The 8,723-nt window shown below is 38.4% G+C and overlaps 1 protein-coding gene across 1 annotated transcript; it reads right to left on the bottom strand.

Annotated features, from left to right (window-relative positions):
* Positions 1-275: 275 nt before the first annotated feature.
* On the bottom strand, positions 276-6,285 carry LOC113157227 (interferon-induced very large GTPase 1-like). Its single transcript, XM_033326096.1, has 4 exons — positions 6,219-6,285; positions 5,506-5,546; positions 1,725-5,096; positions 276-1,655 (listed from the first exon to the last, which is right to left on the bottom strand). The coding sequence occupies exons 1-4, from the start codon at positions 6,283-6,285 to the stop codon at positions 276-278; spliced, it is 4,860 nt and encodes a 1,619-aa protein (XP_033181987.1).
* Between the last annotated feature and the right edge of the window lie 2,438 nt (positions 6,286-8,723).

The following is an 8,723-nucleotide window of genomic DNA, read 5'->3' as shown; positions in this document are numbered from 1 at the left end:
TTTAAAACATTCCTTATATAATTCATACTTTATATTTTTTGATGAGTAAACTTAAAATGTACAAAATTCAAAAAATATTTGAAAAACATACAAAAAATACCAACCGATGGTTTCCTATACATAGGGTTAAAAAAACAACAACGGAGCAAATATCATTGTCAGTGATTAATGTTAAAAATTAGCTAAATTCTTATAACCCATGCCCAAACAGAAAAACAAAGATTGCATTCTGCTGCAAATGTCCTCGCTGACCAACGTGAGGAAGGCTTTTTGATTCACTCACACATATACATTTCATCCAAACTTTGAATTGCTTCTTCTTTAGAATATGTTTTCCAGTCATCGGGAATTTCTCCTTTGTTCTCGAATTTTAATTTATAATGATCTTCCAGCTGCTCTTGAAATCGACACACAAACCACTTCCAGTATGCCAGTTTAGACACATCAGGAGTGATTCTCCAGCTGGCATATTTCGGTCCAGCAGTGTGATATAGTTTATAGAGAACGGGCTGTTCCGAATCAGAAGTGTAAAAACTTCTGTCACTTGCAACATTTGTCGTACAGAACTCGAGACTCATATCCTCTGAGTGCCTGTGGTGCCTACCACTGACTGCAGTGGACCGGTGGAAAGGAACGCTGTGTTCATCAGGACTGTGATCTTCCAAAGTGTTGGTACAAGCTGCTCCACAGAATGGACACTTCACCCAGCAGCACTTACACAGCTGATCGATGAGGATTTGATCGGGTTTCATCCTGAATGTCGTCATCTTATTGAATGATGAATTGTTCATCTCATTAATGATGCGTGCAAGACCTTTCTCCACCTCCTCTTTAAGAAAGTCAAAATTGTTTATGTCACTGAAGTTTTGAGAAGAGATGGTATCAAATGTCAGCTCATGTTTTAGCAAACTCCAGAATTTGTCCAGCCACGTTTCTGTCTCTCCATTCTGGGTTTTGACTTCCTCTGTTGTCATAAATAAAGCTTGCTTCACCAGTTTGTTGATATCTTCAACATTTCTCTTGAGTATATTCGCAGCTTTATCTTTGTGGTCTGTGTGAATGTATTTCTTAACTTCCCGTTTTATAAAACTCTCCACATGTTTCCTTGGATGTCGGATATAGGTGATGAAATGATCAAAGTTCTCTTCTTCTGCCAGTAACTTCAACACATGTTTCTCCAAGTTCAGCCTGTTCCCACTGAATGCTGGGAAACTGCACCTCATCTCTCCGGCCAGATCAATGGCACTCTTGTTCCAAACAGCCTCAACAAGGGAAACCTTCAGTTTTTCACAGATCAGTTCTCCAAGCACAACAGCAGAAGAGTTTCCTCTGCAGAAGCTTCTGAAAATGTTGTAATACCGTATCTTCTTGTTTTCTACGTAAGTGAGGGCATCGTTATTCTCTTTGAATTTGTTGTGGGACTCAGAAAGCCAACCCTGAGCTCTGTGAAACACATACAGTAAGAGATCCACTGTGAACTCCTTCTTGAGAGTGTATTTATTTTTTAATTCAAATTCAGTCACTTTTTCTTTAACAATTTTGGCCATTTCCTGCAGGTAAGTCAGTCTGTAGCCTCTTACAGCCACAGGTTTTCTCTTTATTGCATCAAGGGACTCTTTTTCAGCATCATCAATTAGTGATCTGATAGGTTCAAACTGATGCCATTTAAAGTAATGTACTATTTTTGTAGCACTTCTTGAAAAGAAATGAACCATGTTTTTGACCACGCCCTGCCCTCTTGTGCCTTTGCCCTGTACATTGTCTCCAGATTGTTGGCTTTGCTGCTCCTGGTGCTTGTTGGGGTAAAGATATTGAAAATAATTTCCAAGCCTTGATATGTGTTTGTATTTGTCACTATTTTTGCATGCATTGATGAGATCCCATTCGAACCCGAGCTCTTCGAGGACAGTCAACTGATCATCTTCCAATGTAATATCCTGAATAGGTTTTGTGTCCGCAGTTAGTTCACCAACCCAGACACTCCAAACGGAGTTGAACTGCTTTTCAAGTTCTTCTTCATCTTTGTCCTTGTCTTTTAACTTATGAGCGAGTTCTTTGCTCTTTTGTAGCAGCTTGTTCTCAAACTCTGGCTTCTTGTCATCAAGCTTTTTACAAGCAGCCTTCTGTTGGATGACTTCATCTAGTTTTCTTTTCACTCCTCTCACCAGTTCTTCATTAAACTCCTTGATCTTGCTTTCAAATCGGCCTCGCCACTGAACCAACATTTCTTTGTCTCGCTCATCATCAAAGTATGTTGTCAGATCTTCTTTGATTTGTTCGTAGGTTTTGCTTATTTCTTCAAAAAGATAACTGAGCTCAACCTGGTCAAGTTTTCCATTTTCAATTCTGGTGTAAAGCTTGTTTTCAATGGACAACATGTTGCTCCTCAGGGACCAGGTCCAATTTCCATACTGGACCTCAAGTTTTCTGTACACTGCAATTTCAAGTGTGTTCTTGAAGCTGAAAACAAAGTGTTCATTCATCAGGGCGTTCCACAGGTCCTGGATTTTGTTGTTGAACTGTGAGAGAGTGATCCCAGCAGACTGTGAAGCTTTAGAGACAATGATTTTCTTCAGGTCTTGGACACTCTCACTGTAACCTGGATTTGGTGGAGCCATAGGTGGACTTCCCTCCCATAGTTGAGCAAAGTATTTTACATCCTTCTGAACATCAAAAGCGATGACATCACTGAAACACTCAGCATTACAACCCTCCTCTTTGGCTGCCAGTTGAGCCATCTGGTCCAGTTTTTCTTGCAGGCGTCTCTTTCCATCCATGTTTTTCTCTGCTGCTGCAATATCGGAAACATTCTGGTGAACAAAGACACAACTTGGAGAAAGACGAACTTTCTTCATCCTCATGAAAGCGTGAACAACAATCTGCAAAACATCTTGCATGTCAGCTGGATTCTCTCCAAAGATGTTGATCAATGTCATGTTGCCCAGACCAACAACAAATGTTGCCAGCTCGTTGTCATGGTGAAGAGTGCTGTTACCTGCCAGCTCAAGAGCTCGCAGTCCTTCAGTGTCCACCACCAGAATATAGTCAAACCGAAATTCTGTCGTCATTTCCTTTGACACCTTGACCAGTTGCATGAATGCACCCTTAGTGCACCTGCCAGCACTCACTGCAAACTGCAGTCCAAACATGGCATTCAGCATTGTTGATTTTCCACTGCTTTGTACGCCCAAAACTGACAACACAAAAAGTCTCCTGTTGCCAAGTTTCCTGATGACCTCATTCAAAAGACTAGAGATCCATTTTAAAGGTACATGACCTGCATCACCATCCATCAGCTCCACTGGGTGTCCTGAGATCATCAGTTCTGCAGCCAGCTCAGGGTATTTAGTCCAGTCGGTCTGTCCCCTTTTTCTTTGTTTCTGCACAGATTCATGGGCTTCATAGATCTGTCCCATTTCTCTAAAGATGTGCTCCAAGCCAAATGATGCAGACTGTAGTGTTTTTGATATTTGTTCAAGCTCAGTTTGTTTGCTGTTCAACACATCAGATTTGTCATGTTTTTTTTTCAGAATCAAGACTTCCGACCACTTTTTATCATAAGTTTGGAGAATTGTTAAGAGTTCATTTGAGGAGAGCGCATCTATTAAGATCTGAGTCCATTTCAGGAAATACTCTTTTTCTGTTGATGACAATGATGACAGGCTTTCAATGAACAGCTTCATCACTTCACTACAGGAAACAGTGCATTGATCTTGTCGTATTTTCATCAGTTTCTTTAGATTGTTCGATTTTTCCTCCTCAGTTTGTCCTTTGTGGTGATACAGTTCTTTGTTCGTTTTGCACCAGTCATGCCACAGTTTGCCTTGACATGGGAGGAATTTATCTTTGATCTTTGTGACATCCATGTCCTGAAGCAAATCCACTAATTTCATTGCAGCAGATTTCCCTTTTTGGCAGAATATGTCATCTTCATCTACTCTGACGCCAGAGACCTGTGCCATTGTTTCAAGCTGGAAGGATTTATGCTGTCCGGACAAAACTTCTGCAATGATTTTTTTCAGCTGTTCAGATACATCTGATAGGCTTCTGTCTTTCAGACCCATTTTGTATTTTCCCTTTTTCATCTGAATTGCATTACAATCATCATCAGCAATAAGAATAATGAGAGGCTCTGGATTTTTGTAAAGGTTTGTGATGACTATAGAACTTTCGTGGCCTTTTTTCAGAGTTGGTGCAAGAACAACATTGACTGAAGACTTTTCAATCAATATGTCACGCTGTTTTTCACTCAACAGAGCATCACCATGAAGATTACAGAAGGCAATGCAGTCAGTAAAGGCATCATTATGCTTTCCAGCAGGGCAGTACCAGGCAATTTCTGCCACACCATCCATCAAATAGCAAGATTTGGTGCTACCTGGACAGTTTCTGTGGAAGAAGGTGCTGTGGCGATTGTTGATCATCGTGTTCATCAGCTCAGATTTAGACACTGATGGTGAGTCCAAGCGGAAAAAAAACACCATAGGTGTCTCGGCTTTGCAGATTGGCATACATGTCATGACACCGTTTGAATCATCTTGAACTTGAGTTACCTTCCATGTTTTTATTATTTGTCTAAATGTCCACAGAGGAAACTCAATATCCATTGTGAGTGGGTCAGGAACAAGCAAAGGCAAGGCATATTGACATTGTGATAGTTTTGTAACCATGCTCTGTTTAAGGAAGTTGTCTGAATAGTGAAATACTGCCATTTGAACATCCATTGGATGAACATGAGTGTCTTTCAATTCATCAATGTCCACACTGGTGCTGAAAAGACAGTCTAGATCATCATCATTGGTGTCAAAGTTCTCTAATATTGGAATAGACATCACAGTGTTCACTTCATGACTGTCTTGTACAGGAATATATCTGGTTCTGTAGTCTAACATCATCAGCTTTTGAAGAAACGTTCGGGCAAGATCTTTCTCAGAGGTGTCATGGTCCTGTTTCATAGACAGATTTATTTGAAGAAAATCTGCAGGAGACAATTTCTGTTGATTTTTGTCTTGAAAGTGAAGTCTATCAAGCAACATTTTAATTTCCATTTGACATTTCTTCTTCCTGTCGAGCTCTTCAGAAATCTTCATTGACTTCTGTAAATAAATAAAGAAACATTTAGTCTATGTAAAAACATACGACATTTAGTTTATGTAAATAAAAATCCATCCATAAATGTAAACATTTTGAGAAATACATTTGTCATTTGGGTTCTTATCCATGTTTCCCCCCCTTTCCCCTATGTATGGTTTGTGCAGACTTGTCTTTCCAATGTTCACTGCATCTAATTTGATCGTTACAGACATAATAAGCTCTGTTTTTGAGTGTTTTATATAGTTGTGCAAAAATAATAATTAATTCAATAAGTTACTTTTTGCATCTTGATTTCACATGACAACCAATTTTGGATGTGATGATGATAATTTCTTTCAGTGATAACAGGGTCAAAGAAGTAAAACATGCTGTTCTTTAACAATAATCATTAATGAAAGTGGAAAATCATACCGTGACCTTGTTTTCTTCTGCGTTCTCCTCCATCTCTTTCACTGCAAGATAAACAAGGACAACTGATTGCTCAAGGTTGGATGAGCTGAACCTTTTGTGTGGACTGCACATTGCTCAAAAACTTAAAGGAACACTTTTTAATCAGAGTTTAGTATCAAGTCAGTTAAACATTTGGGATATTAACCTGGTCAGTCATGTAGCAGAGGAGGTTGTTAATCAGTTTCAGTTGCTTTGGGGTTAATGAAAAAGAAATGAAATGCACTAGAGGGGCAACAATGAGATAAACCCAAAAACAATCCCCAGGTCTGGCCCTGGCCCCCTGTGCTTTTTACAGAGCAAACCACACATCTTGTGACGTGACAGAAGTGAAAAGGTCTGGAGGAGCCATGGAGAATATTGTGCTGCCTGCAACATCACTCTGCAAGACTGCTTTGGTGGTAGACCAGTAATGGTTTTGGGAGACATATCAATGGTGGGATGCACAGACCTCTATAGGCTAAAGAGCACCCTGAGTGCCATTAAATTGCACAGCTGGTTAGTGTAGTGGTAACATCACTGCCTCCCATGTGGGAGACTGGGGTTCAAATCCCAGCTCTCTTTAGGCAAGGGTCATGCTCACCCTGCCTACTGACATATGTAAGTTGCTTTGGATAAAAGTGTCTGATAAATGACTAAAATGTAGTTAGGTATTGAGACATAATCTTTGGACCCACTGTCAGACCCTACACTGGTGCAGTTGGTCCTGGGTTCCTCTAGGGGCACGACAATACCCAGCCTCATGTGGTGAGAGTATGCTGGCAGTTCCTGGAGGATGAAGGAATTGTTGCCTTTGACTGGGCCCCACACTCTCCTGAATCTAATAGAACACCTCTGGGATGCCGTGATGCTGTCAGGGATGTATACAAGCACGTGGGGGCCACACAGACTACTAAGTACCCGCTTCAAATCTACTAAGTACCATTTTGACTAGTAGCAATGAAATTTCAGCCAGAAGGGGTTCTACTGCATGATACAAGCTATACTCCAAGAATAGAGATCAGTCTTCTATTATGGATCATGTGCATCCTAAAGTATGGAAACAACAAAAGTGTCCAACTGTGTCTGGAAATGTTGCAGACAACTGCCACATGTACAAACTGAAGTGTTTCTAGAGAAACATTTAGACCTATAGATATTCTGTTGTCATCTTTTGCAGTGTTTTTTCTGAATGCTGAATCTATGTTATCAAGTTGCTGGGAAGCTACCTCAGAGTTTTTGGAGAATACTCAATAAGCTCAAAAAACCCCTAACAGCTAAACACTAGAAGGAATCATTGGAGCTAGCTAACATCTGTTCCAGTCTATCATAAACAAACCATTCGGCAGTCATGCTGTCCACGGCAGAACACCAGTTGCTGCTGTGAAGTTGCTGCTCTCCAATAGAAGAACATGCTTTGTTTTTTTACAGTGTATTTGTAAAGCACTTGATCATTTTGCAGCTTGTATTTTGCCATTTGTAATGTGCTTACAGCCATATTAGAAATGTTGAAATGCACGTGTTTAGTGTAAATTTCTGCATAATTGTAATGTAACTGTCAGGATTAGTGTGTAATTAGTACAGTATTAGAAAATTAGTAGTTTGTGAGAAATTGAAATTGTGATGGATATTGTGATTAAGGTATATACTATTATAATCCAGTGCATTATCTCATGGGTCTTCAGTTCAGTTTTCTGATGTCACAGTATTACATACTTTTTTAATCATTGAGGAACAGAAATGTCTACAGGACAGTTTTGAAATTTACCTACATACATTGTAATAAAAACCCCCAAAAATTACATTTCTTCTTTCTTAATCCAAATTTGGTTATTGATTATTTCAGGTAAATTTTAAACTGACTACTTGCAGTAGTTGCTAATTATTGGGTAGTTAATAGTATATTTGATGAGTGATGATGAGTGATTTTGGATATTTAACTAAGTAAATTAGTTTAAATAATGTTATAACTTAACACAAACTTTTTTCATACTAAATGTTCATAATTTTGGCCAAAATTTAAGTTATCCGTTTAAGACATTTAGTATGATATTACCTGATAACTATTGATAACAATGATATTAACATTTCAAACTAGTTTTACACTAATTGCACATATTTCATTTAAATTGTGAAACAATTACTAAGTAATTATTAAGTATAGTGATTTGAGAGCTGTCATTTACTAGGTTACCATGTAGCACTTTATTACTTGACAAAATAAGTTAGATGTTAATAAAATGCAAAGTTTCCCTAGAAAACACATTTGAGATTGCAATTTAGATCCACAGGAATGTTTTAGGAAAATGAAATACAAATTTAATAACACCCCATGTTGTAGTAGACCCACATCATCTGATAAAGTCTGATAGATGTAAAGTAGATTGTGACGGCAGTTGTGTGATACAGCAAATGTGTTTATAGATTTCAACCCAAAAAATGTTTCTTCTTTGTGAATCCTAACCCTAGGGAGCACATTTGCAGCTTTACATGGTAGAATTACAGATTCTATTTTTTTGTATGTGACTACAATACACTAGCACTACATGATCTGGGACATGGATAAGTTTCATTAGTCAGAATCTCTAGATTTTTTAGATATTCATTATTTTAATAAAGAAGAAATTTAATTAGTGAAGAAAATGAATTTAGACCTACCTCACTTCTAAGTTGTTTTGGATAAGAGCGTCTGCCAAAGGACTAAATGTAAATGTCACCTCTCCTTTCACGATCTGAACGACATCGTGTGATAAGATTAACTGAGGATAAGGAAAGTAAAAGTAGGACAGCTTATGATTTTCCCTGAAACCTCGTGACTTTAATTATACTGACATCACTGAATTAACCATTAACTAGACAATATTTCTCTGATATGATTTATTGTGGACACAGTCTCTTGTCCAGGGACACTTGGACAAGGATACATGGCCTGGAGAAACCAGGAATGAACTTCTGAACCTGCAGTTAAGGATTTAGGGGGTAATCAACAATAAAAAGTACATGCATTGAATGACTGATTATATTTTACAGCTTTTTCAATTATTAACTTAGATTTTATAGTTGCATTATTGTTTTGGTTATTCAAGTGAGCAGAGATAAGATGAAACATTTAGAAGATAGAGTCCCAGAGTGCTGTCAAAGCTAACATAGCCTTTAAATAAGTGGAGAAATTTGGTAGACAGAAAATGTGACTATTGCAGTAG

Source organism: Anabas testudineus, chromosome 8 (genome assembly GCF_900324465.2).
Source record: "Anabas testudineus chromosome 8, fAnaTes1.2, whole genome shotgun sequence".
NCBI lineage: Eukaryota > Metazoa > Chordata > Actinopteri > Anabantiformes > Anabantidae > Anabas > Anabas testudineus.
The sequence above is the reverse complement of the archived record's forward strand: the minus strand, read 5'-3'. Positions and strand labels throughout refer to the sequence as shown.

Coding starts and splice junctions, on each gene's coding strand:
- LOC113157227 (XM_033326096.1), bottom strand. CDS start 6,285: ATGAGGCTGGGTATTGTCGTGCCCCTAGAGGAACCCAGGACCAACTGC. Junction 5,547..6,218: donor CACCAGTGTAGGGTCTGACA/GTGGGTCCAAAG, acceptor TTTATCTTGCAG/TGAAAGAGATGGAGGAGAAC. Junction 1,656..1,724: donor GCACAAGAGGGCAGGGCGTG/GTCAAAAACATG, acceptor AAATGGCATCAG/TTTGAACCTATCAGATCACT.